Consider the following 17032-nt stretch of genomic DNA (forward strand, 5'->3'; position numbering starts at 1 on the left):
CTTCTGAGCTTGGCACTGGACCCTAAATACAGGAGGAGATAGATTTTTTTATGCATTAAAAGAAAACAATTAACAGGATATAAACTAGCATACAAGATTAGGTAATCTGATTTCTAATTGGAGAAAAGATTAGGAGCTTTCCAAGTTGGGAGAGGGAGAGCAAATAGGTGCAATTCCCAGATTTCAGAAAAAAAGGTGCTCCATTCCCCTCTGCTCTGTGTCTGTATTCAATTAAAGGAACATGTAAACAATAACTGATTAAGCAGTATGGGGCTTGTTTTCGGATAAGACATATTGGTTGCTTGAGGTGTATAATTATGAGGAAACTCCTTGTATCAATCTTCAGACCTGACTGGGTTTCTGGTCAGCACAACCTAGGTCCCTATTTAAGGGTCTCTAAGCAACAGGAGGAGGTAATCCAATTTCCCAGCCAATCAGGGATGGGTTGAAACAATGCAATAAGTTTTTCTCACAATTCCCATAATTGAATAAAAATTTCTCACAAGGCATAAATTGGACTAGATGCATAATAGAAAGGGAACTGAGCTAGATCCAGAATTGTCACGAGATGGAGTCAGTGTGGTTCATTCAATTCCCACAATTTCTGCGGTTCTTCAAAGAACTCAGGGTTGGCTTAGATTAGTGAGCTGCACAATTTTGGTTGACCCTAACCCAGGGGTGGGGAAACTGCAGCCTTAAAGGATTTGTTCTGTAAAATTTGGATTCAATCAAAAGGCCACATTGAAGGACCTAGAAGGCCACATGTGGACTTAAAGCAGCCAGTTTCCCACCTCTGCCGTAAACAGTCTGATTTAGGGCATGGTCTGAGTGCTGCCCACCGGGTCTGAGCCTTGACCTGGTCTTGATTCTGTTTTGGGTCTGTGCAACCCAACTACAGGCTTGTACCTAGATGGAGATCCAGCAAACAGATGATGGCCACAACTAGCCGTTGGCTTGCTAAAGGGCTCTCTACTGGTTCAAAGTGACAATTACTGTAACCCCCACATTCCTTTCTGCAACCTTTGCCTTGGACACTCACCTTTCACTTTGAATCTTTCACTTGAATTCCTTTCTGGAGTCAGAGCTCCTTTTCTGATTGTTGTACTGGATGAAGCAGCTTCTCTAATATGCTTAGACCACCAAAGCTGGGTTAATTCTTTTAGGTAACAGTAGCCCTAAGCCTGGGGTTTACAGAGCCTTCCAGGTCTACTGCCCAGGAGCTGAGGCAGCATAATACATTCAGTAAAAAGTAGTCTCTTTTAATCCTGATATCTCCACAGCTATTCAGATCTTGTTCTCTATAAACATTGAGACTTTTCCCCCTCCTCTATTCGTAAAAAGTGACAAAGGACAACATAAGGAAACCTTTAAGGGGCTTCTCCTATCTCAGGTTATAGTGTCAAATTCAAATAGAAATGGATTAGGCTACTTATTCACTTAGAAAACCACAAATTAACCTGATCTATGCTGTATTATATTTTTATCTATTTATCTATCTTTCTATCTAGCTATTTATTTATAACCAGCATCTTAATCTAGTTACCTCCTCACTTAGCCTCTTGTGGCCAGGCCGTGAATTTGACACTTCTGAGCAGGATAGCCTTTTTTTCACTCAGCTTTCACTCACCATAGAGCTTTCCTCCAATCAGATCGGCTCCCTGAATCAGCAGCAGAGCTTCTAGTTAGCTTCTACCAGCTTTATAGAAGCCTTCTGGTGTCTCTAAGTAGCTTTTTTCAGCTTTTCTGTGTCTTTTCAACATGGCTTCTGATCTTTTTGTTTGTTTAAATTTTAACAAGTAGACTTTCTGATTTTATTTCTTTTTCTATTTTTAGTTATCAACTACATTTTCACTTATATCTATCTCCCCATTCCAGAAAGCTGTCCTTTATATTAAAGGATTTTTTAAAGAGGAAGAAGAGAAAAAAATAGCAAAACAAATTAAGCAAAACACAAAGGATTGGAGTTAGGTCTCTTCTTTTATATCATCTTTCAAGGCCAAGCTTGGTCTGTATAATTTTCCAATATTCAATTTTGATTATTTTGTGGTTGTTATTCTTTCCATTTAAATTATGATAATCACTATGTATATTGCTTTCCTGGCTCTTCTTATTTCACATGATGAATACAAGTAATCACGAAAAGTCTTATATGAACAAATGTACATCAAAGAAGTCTTCTGATCTCTTTTCTTATTCTGGCTCCTAATGCCTCAAATCAGGGATTCTTCACATGTAGTGACCTATTTCTAACATAGATTGAGAAACTCCAAATTCATATTTCTGTCATATAAAAAACATAATCCATATACTATAATCCCATAGTTCCAAACCTTTAATTCAAAGTTTCCCAGCAATAAACTTTAAAATCCTGAAAACGATCATATTAAAATTAACTGATAGGAAACAGTGTACCACTGTCTCTAATATCAGTCAGTATTTTTGCTTCTGTGCTGCTTTCCCTCAGGTCCTCTCAGTACTTTTATCTGAGAGGCTGTTTTCTTGCTCTCATCCTCAGAACTGGTTTTCTCTGTGTTTCACACAAAATGTCCTTTTGCTGCTGCTTTAAATAAATAAAATGGCCACTTATGAGAGGGCCAGTAGGAAAATGTCTCATCAAAATGTACATAAAGACCTTGTCTTTGGCAATGAACTTGGGTGAATTGTTGCATTGTGTTGCACTGCTGATTCTCAGTTAACTTCTCTCCAAAAGAAAACCCTGCCTATAAACTCTTCTTCCTTAAAGTGAAAATCAACTCTTTACTGAATTCTTCTGAATGCATCTTTTACTGAAATGGTATGGTACATTACTGAACGAAAAGCAAAAATAAATTAAAAAATTCTAACAACTCTTATTTCATTAAGAACAACCCGATTCAATTAGTTACTTCTCAGGGTAAGACTATAAAACCTGCAGGAAAGAGCTAACAGCCTGGCTTCTTCCTAAAGCTTTTTTTTTTGGTTGTTATTGTCTTTCCTGCTGTGATCATTTTCCTAATAACCTTTAGGGACTGGTGTAGTCTCTTAGTGGCTGATTTGTTGTTGCATTTTGATAAAGCTTTTCAGTGAGGTGCCCTGGAACAAGAACACAAAAAAGTTTTAAAGACATCTATACCATATGCCAAGAAGAAGACAGCCAAAGAGCTCATATGTTCAAACAGTCATTTGCTTTTAAAACTCCAAATGCTGCAATGAGTAGAGATAAAATGCAAATGAGAACCTTGTAAACAAAGTCATTAATTGTACTGGGAAATGGTTGCCCAAGTGCTGGCTGGCAGCACAGGCAGCTCACACAGTTAAATGGAAAGAAAGAAGGGGGAAGGGAGGAGAGACTGAGAGGGAGACAGAGAGAGGAAAAGGAAGAAGAAGGGAGGGACTGAGAGGGAGAGAGTGGGAGAGGGAAGGAGAGAAAGGAATGGAGAGAAAAATAAAGGGAAAGAGAGAGAGAAGAAATGCACAATGTTCAAAAGATTCAGAGCTGGAACAGATCTTAGAAATCATCTCAATTTTGCAGATGAGGAAACTGAGAAAGGTTGAATGTCCTGTCCAAGGTCACATAGGTAGTGTCAGAGATGAGTCTGAAAACAAGGTGTTCTTTTCCCTAGACCAAACTATATTGTCTTTTTTGGCAGCACAAATTCGAGGCATGTTAAATTTTTATCTGACTACTGAAAAATAAGACCATCTAAAGACCAGCTTATTCTCTTCACTTAATTCCTATAGTACCAAGCTCTTCTTTTTAAAATTTGTTTTTAAATTCTGAATTTAAATAGCATTTCCATATATCCAGTAGAACACAAAGAGAAGATTCTATATTAACTTATAAATCTTTATTTCATACTACTTACTTTTGTTTTAAAGTATATATTATAAAATTCTATACAATACTTTCAAAACTGGGGCATCTAGGTGGTACAGGGGATAGAACTCTGGCCTTGGAGTCAAGAGGACCTGAGTTCAAATCTGACCTGAGACACTTGACACTTACTAGCTGTGTGACTCTGGGCAAGTCACTTAACCCCAATTGCCTCACCAAAAAACAAACAAACAAACAAACAAAAAACCTGTCTTGCTCTATGCTTCCTTTTTAACTTTTTTCTCTTCTGTGCATTTAAAACTGTTACATAAGCCATCTTTTTTTTTATTGGCATCACTATTACTAAGTTCTCTCTCTTCCATTTCCCATCCCAGTTAAAAACCAAGAGAAAGACAAAAAAATCTTGTCACAAATAAGTAAAGTCAAGCAAAACAAATCCACACAGTGACCATGTTTAGAAGTGTATATCTCTTTCTGCGTGTTGTGTCCATTGCCTCTTTCTGTCAGAGAGTGGGTGATTTGCTTCATTACAGATGCTCTGGAGACCTGATTGGTCATTGAATCCATCAGAGTTCTTAGTTCTTTCAAAGTTGTTTTTCTTTACAATATCACTGTCCTCATATTGTTTTTCTCATTGTGCTCACTACTCTGTCAGTTCATACTACCCAGGCTTCTATGAAATCATCTATTCACTTGTTATAGAACAAAATATTCCGTTATATTCATATACCACAATTTGTTTAACAGTTTCCCAATTATCTAAGAAGAAATCCAAGGTACTCTCTTAGATTCTAATTGTCTTCTTCCCTTTCCTCTTTTAATTTCTCTTTCAGGATCAGGAAATTTGTTTCGCTTACCTCTAATCACTCCTTAGTATTGTCCTTCCTCTTAACCCTCATCCCATACCCTCATCTGTTTCCTTGTTGAGTTTGATTTATTAATAAACCACACTGTTTACATATTGTTTTCAACCCTTTGTTCATTTCAAACAATAGTGAGGTTTATGTAATGTCTCCTTTCTTCTGTGTTTGTATGGTTTTTTCTCATGCACCCTAATTATGAGAAATAGTAAATCTGACCCCACCCCTCTTCTTTCTTTCTATAATAGTATATTCCTTTTACCCTCCTTTCTCTTTCCCCTCTTAAAAACTCTTATACCAGAACTAATACAATCCAGGATTTCTTTTTCTTTTCTTTTCTTTTTTCTTATTGAACTCTCTCAGTACCCTTTGAATACTTTGTAATATTCCTCCACCATTCTAGCCCCCTTCTCTCATTGGTGAGGTCCTTCCCAAGACACCATTTTCATGATGGTCCCAGACTGGTCATGTTCTATTTCTCTCTAAGTTATGCTTCTGACCCTAAGGACTTTGCCATCATGACTCAACTACTCCCTCACTGCGGAACTTCCCTCAGGTCTTGGGACCTTCTCATCCTCCAACATCCTTCTACCATGCCAACCCCATTATGCCATCTGGCCTTGTTTTCTTCCAGTCCTGTCAGCTTCTGAAAAACATAAGCAAAAATACTTATCAAAACTGCCAAGTCATTGACTACCTGTGTGGCCTTGGGAATGTCAATTTCACCTTTATGAATATCACTTTCCTAATTTGTAAAATTACATAATTGGACTAAATTAACTCTAATATTCCTTCCAGTTCTGACATCTGAAGTCCTAATTTAGAGGGACTCAGAGGATCCCTCTCCGTTGGAGATCTGTTGATTTTATAATGAAAGCATTAAGGAAGTTCTGGGGATTGTTTTTGCTTAGAAGAGAGAACAGTATGAAGTTTCCTTTTTTTGTCTAGCCAATCAGTTAATAAACATTTTTGAAGTGCCAGCTGTGTGCCAGGCATCGTGGTAAGCACTGGTTTGCAGAGAGATGCTTATTTGCACAGATCTTTCTCTCCTTTCTTTTTTCCTCTTACCCTTTGTCCCCTTTTCCCTCTCTCTGAACAGTAATGAACCATTCATAAATGTTAGGCACTTTGTACATGGTGCTATATTAAGTGCTTACTGTTGTTGTTCGGTCACGTCCAACTCCTTGTGTCTCTGTGAACCATACCGTCCATGGGGTTTTCTTGGCAAAGGTATTGGAGTGGCTTGCCATTTCCTTTTCTGGTAGATTAAGGCGAACAGAGGTTAAGTGACTTGCCCAGGTTGACACAATTAGCTAGGTCTTCCTGCCTCCAGACCCAGTGCTCTGTCCACTGAGCCATCTAGCAGCCTGCTAAATGGTTAGGAAGATGCAAAGGGAGGTAGGTGCCAGATTGTGGAAGTCCTTAAAGAAAAGGCAGGATGTTGCCAGAAAGAAAGTGTATAGAGGAGGATCTTCCGGTGTCTGTAATAACTCTAGCGAAAGGGGGGGAATCAGGATGAGCTTGGAGAACTCTAAGCAGTCCTGCTTAGAGGACGCGTGGAGTATTGATGAAAGAGAATAGTGTGAGATAAAAATGGAAAGGCATAAAATCATAGACTCATAGAATTTTAAACCTAGATAAGATGGAGGTCCAACCTCCTCATTTTATAGTTGAGGATACTAAGGCCCAGAGAAGAAAAATGATTTATTCAGACTTCATAGTTAGTGGTAAAGCTGGGACTAGAAGTCCTCATTCAACCATGCCTTTCCTAAGATGGCACCAAGTTGTGAATGATGACAGGCTAATTCAAATGAAGTTGCATCAATAAACATTTGTCAGTTATCTACTTTGTGCCGGTCACTATACTATGTGCCAGGAGATACAAAGGAAAAACAAGAGAGTTCCTGCCCTCAAGGGGCTTACATTCTGCTGGATGATATGGCGCATAAACATAAAATTAAATAGAGGGTAATTTATTAAAGGAAAAAGCACTAACAAGGGGACTGCAAGAAAGGGATGGGGAATTAGGGAAGACCTCACAGAGAAAGCAACACCTGAGCTGGATCTTGAAAGGAAATAAAAATTTTGAAAGCCTGAGCTGAGGAGAGAGTGTATTCCTGACTCCCTCTACCTTTCATGTCTTCTTATACCTTATAATCCACCCTATACTCTTCATTCCAGTGACACTGGCCTCTTGGCTGTTCCTCGAACAAATTGCTAGAACTAGGGTGAACTCTTGGCTCTGGGCCTTTCCATTGGCTGTTTCTCATATCTGAAATGTTCTTCCTCCTCATCTTCTTCTCCTGGCTTCCCTAGATTCCTTCAACACCTTTTACAGGACCCCTTTACCAACTCCTCTTAATTCTAGTGCCTTTCCTTTCTTGATTATTTTCTATATATCCTGCATGTGTCTTTTTTTGTACGCAGTATTTTCATGTTGTCTCTTTTTTGTACATAGTTGTTTGGATGCTATCTCCATTAGATTGTGGGTTTCTTGAAGGCAGGAGCTGTCTTTTGCCTTTCTTTGTATGTCCAGACATCGGTACAGGACACTGAATGTCAAACAGTGCAGAGAGGAAAAAGTAGAAGCAAGGACACTAATTAGGAGATGATTACAATAGTCTAGGTGAATGATTATGAGGGCCTTAACAAGATGGTATCCATTTAAGTACAGAGAGATATTCTGGATATAGAATTGGACATGGGGACCACAAAATAAGGAAGAATCTGAGGATGATGGTACCCTCAATAGAAATAGGAAAGTTTTGAGGAATGAACTTAGGGGAGAAGATAAGTTCAATTTTGAACATGTTGAATTTGAGTTCATTCTAAGATGGAAATGTCCAACGGGAAGCTGGTAATGCACAATCCAAGTTCTGAAAAGGCTTTGGGGTTGAGTTTATAGGTTAATCAATTTTAACTTCAATAGACATTGGGGAATGATTGAATGATATGATTTTAGTGGTGTGCAGTAAGATTATCTGGAAGTGGGGTATAGAATGGATTGGAGAGGGGGCTCAAGAGGAGGTGGAAAGATCTATTAGGAGACTACCATGATAATCCAGGTGAAATGTAAAGACAGCCTGAACTAGGGTGATGAGAAGGAGAAGATAAGTGTCCAGTAGCTTATGGATGTATCTGTAGGATTTGGTAATTATTTGGGTTTGGAAAATTCTCTTTTAATATTTTTTTTCTTAATCTTGTCATTTCTCTCCAGTGGCCAGGTTTTAAATGCTCTCCCTCGAACAACCAAACAAGTCAGAACTCTCCAGAACATGACAATGACATTTGAGGTAATTTTACTCACAATGGCCATTACATCAATTTTCTTTGACAAGCTTCATGTTTAGTGTTTTCCCTATATAATATCTGGTGCATTTACACTTAGCTTTTCCCACTCCTGCCTGAGACAGAGTCTCTCTGTGTGATCCTGTGTAAGTCAATGAACCTCTCAGTGCTCTAGGAAATTCTCCAAGACTCTAAGTTGCAGAGAAGGTGCCAACCTGCATTGATAGGTCTTCCCTGGGGTATTGTTATTGCCATGAAATCATAGGTCCAGTCTCCACCCCCCTTTTCACAACTCCTTGATTTATTTGCTCAGAAAGATGAAAGAACATTTTATTGTGTATTGGCATATTCATCAGTTTCACTATTTTGCATTGAGTTGGAATTCAGGCCTTCAGAGAGATGCCATCAGACCCTCACTATCCAGATCACTCACATTAGTCCCAGGGAGCATCCTGAGGCTTTAGTCCTTTACTGCTTCAAGGGACACATGAGTGAATTGCTTCTTTTTTCAAGAGGTATACTGCTCAGGAACCCCCTCTCTATCTCGAAAAGTCTTGATTCCAGGATCATGTAATCTAGCAGAAAATTTCCTTCTTCCTCTAACAAGAAGTTGGGATGGGGGAAAGTAGGGTACATGTTCTCCAAGACTTGTCCTCTTAGGTATGTGAGGACATTAAATTTTCACATGTTTCTGTTCCAAGTCAGCCTTTAATGACCATAGGTGGGAAAAATTGTGCCACTCCAGAAGGAAGGTCCTCTCTGCTAAACCCTGGTCTGTCCTTCAAAAAGCAAAATGGTTAAAAAGAAAAAAAGATACTACATGTAGGTCAATGATAAAAAGAAAGTTCCCATATACATCAAAATATTTATAGCAGCATTTTTTTGTAGTACTAAATGTAGGGAAGGGATTTGACCTATGCTTTCTCTGGTATAGAAACTCACTAGTAAGGAAACTCCCTCTACTAATGCAGGTTAGTATCTCCTCTGAAAGTTAGAGAACTCTCTTAGAGAGTCATCTAAACACAGTTTCTTAAACTTAAACTTCTTAAACTTAAACCCCATGTGGGGTTGTGACCCACAGTTTAAGAAGCACTGAATGGGTTATGAGTGGAAAAAGTTTAAGAATCTCTGAATTCTAAAGCCCTGAAAAGTTGAGTGACTTGCCCAAGGTCGAACAGATTATATTCACAGCAGGACTGTGAACCCAAGTCTTTCTGGCTCCAAGGTCAGTTTTCTCTCCACTACTCCAGACAGCTTTTTATAGTATCAAAGACCTGGAAATAAAGTAAATATTCAGTGATCTAGGAATAGCTAAAGAAATTGTAGCATATGAATGTATGGCTCTGTAAGAGAAAGTGATACGATGAATACAAAGTTGCGTGAGAAGATTTATATGCACTGATGCACCGTGAAGTAAACAGAACCAAGAAAATGATATACACGCTGACCAAACAGTATTACTGGAAAGAACAACAAATCAAAGGAAGCTAAATCTGTGAAATTGTTACGACCACACCTGGACCTCAGAAGAGATGTGAGAATGCACTTCCCTTTCTTCTTTGCAAAGGGGTGGAGATGGAGAGACTGTGGAGGTAGAACAGTGCACATGATGTTGGATTTGGTCAATGTGGTAGTCAGTCTTGATGAACTGGTTGTCTTTTTTTTTGTGTGTTACAAGGGATAGCTCCCTGGGAGGGGAAAGAGAAAGGAGACATTGGGAAAGATAGGTAATATCAATTTAAAAGGAACCAAGAGCAGTTTGTCCTCTTTTAGAAGTCAGCACAGAGGGGTGGTTCCTCAGACAAAGTCTATCACCCCAAGCATTAACAATCAATGTAGTCTGACTGACTTTGGAGTCAGAAAGCCCTAAACTGAATCTTGCCTCTTTCACTTACTACCTGTTTGACCTCCCTAATGTATGTATGGATAATTAGACATTCTAAGCAAAGACTCACCTCCTGATAAGCTCATCAGAATGATTAGAGTGAAACAACTCTACCCCCCATATTTATATGAACTGTTCCTACATTAAACTTTTACCTTCTCTCTTCATTTGACATCCTTCTCTTTATCATTGCACCAAGAGAATATATTTGGATGATGACCAGGGGGTATGTTGCAGAGCCATCACTAGGGTACAAGGATCATGGATTTATCCCAAGACATTACATTTAAAGGGTGCCAACTCTGAAAAATAAATTATCAAAGAAATCACAGAGGCTGTAAGGAAAAAGCTTTATACCAACTGTCAATTCTGAAAAATAAAATACCAAAAAGCTCACAGAGGCTGTAGGCAAAAAGCCTTCTTTATTCCATTGGAGGAGGGAAACTAGATAGGCACTCTGGGGCCTGGTCTAGGCCCAAGGAGGCCTAAGGCAGCAAGGCTAAGCCTTGATACATATCAAGGTGGCAAAGTGTCAAGACACGAAGAATCAAGTGAGGTGTAACAGCAGCAGTGTTTGCCTAGTGACAAAAAGCCTATTCATAGCAGGGCTTCATGACTGGAATGTGGTTCCTGCAGGTGCTTGCCCCAGCTTGGGGGGCCACCTGGGCCTGGGTTGAGCCAATCCTGTGATTGAGCTGCAACAGAGTTCATCCAGAGGGTGAGAGCAAAGGATTGTTATTATCCCAAGCTCGGGTACAGCTTACTTGCTGGGCCTTAACTCTGGCAAACAAAGTGTCTCCTAATAATAAGAAAAGAGAGGAGTAGTCTTAATGTGGAGGTACTGACAGGAGCAATGATGACACTTTAATTTTTTTTAACAGCTGAGAAATAACAGAATAATTAGTTAAAATGGATGCTTTCTCTTCTTTCCCTCTATGGTCACAACCAAGTGAGTTTTTCCCCACTGAGTCTGCTCTGCTCTCCATCTCTACCACTCTATCTCACTTTCTGAGATTTCCTCATGCTGCTTGTCCTAGATTTGGTTTGTACTACTTGCCCTGAGCACAAAAATTGATAGTTACTGCTTTAATATCATGGGACTCTTGTCTACTTACTCTCATGTTTTCACCTACTGAAGGGTGACAAAGTGTGTGTCTTACTTTTGTTATTGAAAAATGGCAGGTTGTTCTCTGGAAGCCAGAAGATGTGGAGTTCATTAAAAAGTCAGAAGAAGTCCATTTCTATGTCAATGATTCTCATTTGGACAGAGTGAAAACCTTTTTAAGCCAGAACACAATCAAATTCAGGTAGGGTCACCGTTGCTTGTTGGAAAAGCAGAAGCCCCATATCAAAACTCACTGAATCTACCGTGAAACCTTGGGTGGGAAAGTCACTTAGTTTTTCTAGACCCCAGATCCTCATCTGAAAAAGGAGGCTATTCAAATCAGCTGATCTCTAAGGTGTCTTCTGGTTAAACATTTTAAGATTCTAAGTTCAAGCTGAGGAGACAAAGTTTTTTTTTTTCCATTTCAGCACGTACTTTTCTAAAAAAAAGAATCTATGGCTGAAGGGATTTGGGTTTTATTCTGTCCCTGTACCTTAAGATCAACCAATTCTCTTGAAAGCGCTGTCCTAGATATAATCATGTGGCTGATGAAGTTTGTCACAGTCTCTTCAGACCTTCCTTTGTGTCCCCTTAATCCTATTTGGTATCACTCTCTTCCCTCCTCCAACCTTTGCCCCTGATTCTCCATGTCTTCATCCTGTCTTCAGGCTGGCCAGTCCAGTGCTCCAAACAGCATTCCATCAGAACCCTCATTTCCTCCATTAAAGCTCACCTGATTATAGGTTATTTCCCTGGGATACTACTCTGTGTTATTTGAAAATGGTGGCAATGGCTTAACCCAGTTGCAATGTAGCCTCATAAAAAAGTCCCATACTTAGAGAGTGCCTTTATTGGAAGGAATAATTTTGGTGGGAGGGTGACTGTCAGATATTAAGTAGATGTCAAATCCCACCACAAAGAAGAAAGATTTTTAAAGTTTTCTGTGTATAATAGCTCCCTTTGGCAGTAGCTGAAACCTATGGATCCCCTTCTTAGCATAATATTTTAAAATGCATAAAATACATAGCATTACGAAGGAAACCAATGATATTGAAATATTGGCATCAAAATAAAAAAAACAACAACCAACAACCAAGTTCATGGACCCCAGGTTAAGAAACCCTGATATAGGGAATGCTTTCTATTTATGCAGGTGAATGGCTAAAAGGCTATGTGAATTCCTTAATAGATGTTTGCTCTGTACAAAGCACTATGCTAGGTGCTGAGGGGGAAATATAAAGATCCCTGCACCAATGAAACTTAATTCCTCTTCTTGTTGGCTTTATTTTGAGAAACTTTCTGTTACCATTGGACTTTCTTGAACTCACATTTTCCTATCTGGAAAATGGGGATAATGATTGCTATTCTGCCTACCTCACAGGGTTATTGTTAGCCAAGGAGTTCATATTTATTAATGTAGTCTTAGGCTATAAAGCATATGACAAATACTTGGAACGACGGGTCATAGTAATAGTAGTGATAGTAGACATCACAATAGTAATAATCATACTAGTGATGGCGGTGATGATTAATGTACCACTAATACTAGTGGTAGTAGTCATGGTCATAGTAGTAGTAATAGCTAACACTGATATAGTGCTTTAAGCTTTGCAAAGTGCTGTGGAAGGGAGGGCTATTATTAATCATATTTTACAGATAATAAAACTGAGGCAGCAGAGATTAAGTGGCTTCCCCAGGGTCATATAGCTAGGAAATGTCTATGCTCACATTTGAACTCAGAGCTCAAGTGATTGTAATTAGAGTTATAGTAGTCATACCAGTAGTAGTTGGGTGGTAGTGGTAATGGTGGTATTAGTCTTAATCACCATGATGGTCTTTTCTAGGAAAAGCACACTGTTTTGCCTTCCCTAGGCACAGCAAATTGTCTTGGGAAACCAACTAATAATTTGTCTTTTATAACAGCGTACTGGTAGAAGATGTTGAAGACCTTGTTAGAAAACAAACCATCAATGACACATTTGACTCCGAGAAAACCCTCAATGGTACATTTAGTCCCCGGACCCCTTCATCATACTACCAACGATATCATTCACTATCTGAAGTAAGTCCCACCTTCTCCCATAAAGTGATATTATGGTCATTATATCAAGCAAAGAAATTTCCCCAAAAGGATAATTTATTGTTGTTACTATAGAACCACTGGGGAAAATCATACCTACATTGATTAAGTTAAAGCAACTCATATTTCTGGCATCTTTCATCCAAAAAGACTACAGTTATTTATACTCTGCAAACTGCCTTGCCAGAGTGTCTTCTCCCATTGCTGAAATTCAGCTGCCTCTAGAAGAGTAGCAGCAGCAGCGGCGGTGGCAGGCTATAGCAGCATTATAGGGGTAATGCTGTTGTTGTTGTTTGTCCTTTTCTGTTTTTTTTTTAAAGGCAATTGGGGTTAAGTGACTTGCCCAGGGTCACACAGCTAGTAAGTGTCAAGTGTTTGGTCGGATTTGAACTCAGATCCTCCTGACTTCAGGGTTGGCACTCTAACCACTGCGCCACCTAGCTGCCCCTTGTCCTTTGTTCTTGAAGAGGACCATGACATCAGGAAGGTGATGCCATGACTTACATGTGAATTGGATTTAAGTGACAGATGGCTGTGCAAAGTCACCAGCCTCACTTTCTCCTCCAGAACCATTTGGTCCAGTGGCAAGAAATACAACAGGTCTAAGACAATTTCAGAAGACTCATGATGGAAAAAGCTATCCACATCCAGAGAAAGAACTATGGAGTCTGAATGCGGATCGAAGCATACTATTTTCTTTTTTTTTTTTTTTGGTTTGTTTCTTCTTTCTCATGGTTTTCCCTTTTGGTTCTAATTCTTCTTTACAACATGACTAATATGGAAATATATTTAATATGACTGTACATGTATAGCCTGTATCAGATTGCATACCATCTTGGGGAGGGAGAGAAAATTTAGAACTCAAAATCTTATAGAAGTGAATGTTGAAAACTAAAAACAAATTAATAGTTAAAAAAAGATATAAATCAGGACAACTGGAAACGCAGTGGGAGACTTACATGGAGGGGGAAGACTAGACCTGGCCTTTTTTATTAAAATGCATGCAGAGAATGCCAGTTGAAGAAATATCATCCCTTATTCACACTGGCTTAGAGCTAGTGCCCTGGAATCAACACTTCAATCCTTACTGAGAGACTGATTTTTGTATATATTTTCTATGTAAATATCTATGTATCTATGTATATGTAATGGGCCATCCCAAGGACCATAGGCAGAGCTGCCCTTCCTGCTTCTGGCCAACTTTGCACATGGGTGTATTGGGAATGAATAGCCCTGGGAAGCATCTGGTTATATGTAACTCAGCATGGAAGTACTTGTGCTTTGAGATGATGAAGCAATTACCTAACTGGTCACTGAGCAGGAGGAATTAACATCCCCTGGCTTTCATCTTCTCTGTGGACTGAACTAGTTCTTGTGAGAGATAGGAGGAAGGTCAGCTCACTCTATCCCTTATCTAGCAGCTGTGGCTTTGAGCCCTGGAAGCTAGGAGCAGAAGGCCCCAACTAAAGTCCTGGGGCAGAGCCTTAGGGGGCAGCTACTACTGGGGCTGAGATGTGGATGACCATCTAGCCAAGGAGTCTAAGAAGGAGTGGTCAGCCAGGTAGAAGAACCAGGAATGAGCAATGTCTTGAAAGCCAAGTGTATAGATATTCAAGAATAGAGAGTTAACAGTGTCAAAAGCTACAGAACGGGAAAGATGCATAAAGACTACACAGATGCATAGATTTTCTTAGTGGGAGGGAGAGGAAACATAGATTAAAAAAGAAAAACAGATTTGTATTTCTATTAGATTAAATGAAATTAGATTTTTATTGGATTAAATGAAAAAAATTTAATGCACTGAGAACAAAAGCAACAATGTTGGCCTTAAACCCTCAAACATCTAGTCACTGCTCCTGTCTGACTTTTCAAACCCTATTTTCAAAATCTGATTTAAAAAAAAAATTCTGAACTTAGTCAACAGCAAAGAAGACGAGCATTTCTATGTGCAAAGAAGAACAGAAAGAGAGACTTTCACATGAAGCTGTGAATCTGTATTCTTTTTTAAGTCTATATTAATGAAATGTTATTTTCAGAACTGTCCTGCTGGTCTGTTTTTTCCTACTGACTTTCATTCTGTTCTTTTATTCATTTAAAAAAAAGTCCCCCGATCTGATTTTCATAATTTTTTTTTATTGCTGGCTCTCCTCTTTCTCTCTCTCCCCCCACCATAGCTACCCCCATATTTAAAGATAGAAAAATAAAACCCTTGTATTAGATATGCAGAGTAAAGTGAAACAAAGCCATATATGCAAATGTGTGTCTCATTTTGAACCTTGGGGATCATCACATTTCCAATCCTTTGGAATTATAGTTTGTTACCATATTGATTAGAGTTCTTAAATTTTTCAAAGTTATTTTTTCTTTACAATATCTTTTTTTTTTCCTGGTGAGGCAATCAGGTAGTTAAGTGACTTGCCAAGGGTCACACAGCTAGTATCAAGTGTCTGAAGTTAGATTTGAACTCAGTTCCTCCCGACTCCAGGGCCAGTGCTCCATCCTCTGCGCCACCTAGCTGCCCCTAGACTGTTTTTTAAAACTGACTGCACCTCTCTGTGCTAATTGGAATACTGTCCTGGTACCAGTGGCCCTCTAGTGGAGAAATGATATTTTTGCCTGTCTTGTTGGGAGCATTAGGTTTTCCACAGTACACGTATTTCCTTAGGCTAAACCCCTCCCCCCAGTCACCCCAAAATGCTTTCTTCATGACACTTCTTTATAGAATTATTGATGAAGAGATTACTTAGCATAACCACCTCATTCATGACAGACAAATCAGAAAGCTACTGACATTTTCCCTGAAGGTCACATATGTGGAAGAACTTAGGAATTGTAGAGATGGATTTCTTACACAAAGGTATTGATTCTTTGTGAAGAAACTTTTCATAACTTTTCCTTCTTAAAAATTTTTTATAAAATGTTAATAAGTTTTAGGAGCCAAAATACTTATAAGCACTAATTCATTTTTCTTATTTGGTATAGTGGATAGAGCAATGGATTTAGAGGCAGAGGAACTGGGTTTAAATCCTGCCTTTGAAATTTAGTTGCCATTTGAGCAAGTAAATGTCACCCCTTAGGAGTTCAGTTTCTTAATCCATAGAATGAGGGGATTCAATTAGATCATCTAAGTCATTTCCAACTATCAATTTCTGATCCTATGATCTTGACTTTCTTAGGAGTTCTCCACTTCCTCTAATATCACCTATATAATGTTCAATTCTTTTTCACTCATTTATTTTCCTCTGGGAAAAAAAAAACCAAACAAACCAAAATCCCCTCCCCCCCATCTTCTCTACTGTGCAAAATGATTTGAGAATTCACCTACTTCTGCTGAAGAAGCTATGTTCTTCCTGTGGTCCACTAAATTACATGGTATTGTCTATTGCCTTTGCAACCTGAAACTTTATTAGCTAATTGCTCATTTCTATTTTGGCAGATTTATTATTGGATAGATTTTATGACTGAGACACATGCTGATATGCTTGAAAGAATACACATTGGATCCTCATTTGAGAAGAGACCACTTTATGTTTTGAAGGTAACCTTTCGAAAAAGTAATTGCTCTGTCATTTTGTGTGTGTGTGTGGGGGGAAAGGTAAAGATTCTCAGTGAAAGATTACTGTCAGCTTAAACATTCATTTTCTTCAATCAAACAGCCAATCAACAACTATTTAAGTGGCTATCACATTCCAGGCATCGTGCTAAAAATCGGGGATAAAAGGACAAAAGAGAATAGTCCCTGCCCTCAAAGAACTTACGTTTTAATGGGGGAGATAACATGTGCATATATCAGCATGTTTGGAATATATACAAAATGAGTAAAGGCCATTTTGAGAGATTCTGTCTCTCCCTTCACAGTTTTTCTTCTATTTTATTCAAAAGCCCTCATGGAAGAGAACTAGAGTTATCCCCTCACCATTCTGTTACTGTAGTTTTCATTTGCAAAGGAAGGGAAGGAGGCAAGCCAGACTTTGTAGGGCAACAGTCTGGATACTCAGGA

General features: G+C 38.9%; 1 protein-coding gene across 1 annotated transcript in view; it reads left to right on the top strand.

Annotated features, from left to right (window-relative positions):
* Positions 1–17032, top strand: part of CPB2 (carboxypeptidase B2) — a 48109-nt gene that overhangs the window by 2288 nt on the left and 28789 nt on the right. Inside the window, exons 2-5 of the mRNA XM_020971182.2 lie at positions 7892–7967; positions 11030–11154; positions 12876–13014; positions 16469–16570. Of these exons, the coding sequence (XP_020826841.1) occupies positions 7892–7967; positions 11030–11154; positions 12876–13014; positions 16469–16570 (442 nt within the window). The remainder of the gene's footprint in view (positions 1–7891; positions 7968–11029; positions 11155–12875; positions 13015–16468; positions 16571–17032) is intronic.

The sequence above is a fragment of the Phascolarctos cinereus genome, unplaced genomic scaffold (genome assembly GCF_003287225.1).
Source record: "Phascolarctos cinereus isolate Bilbo 61053 unplaced genomic scaffold, phaCin_HiC Scaffold_7;HRSCAF=346, whole genome shotgun sequence".
NCBI classification, from domain to species: Eukaryota; Metazoa; Chordata; class Mammalia; order Diprotodontia; family Phascolarctidae; genus Phascolarctos; species Phascolarctos cinereus.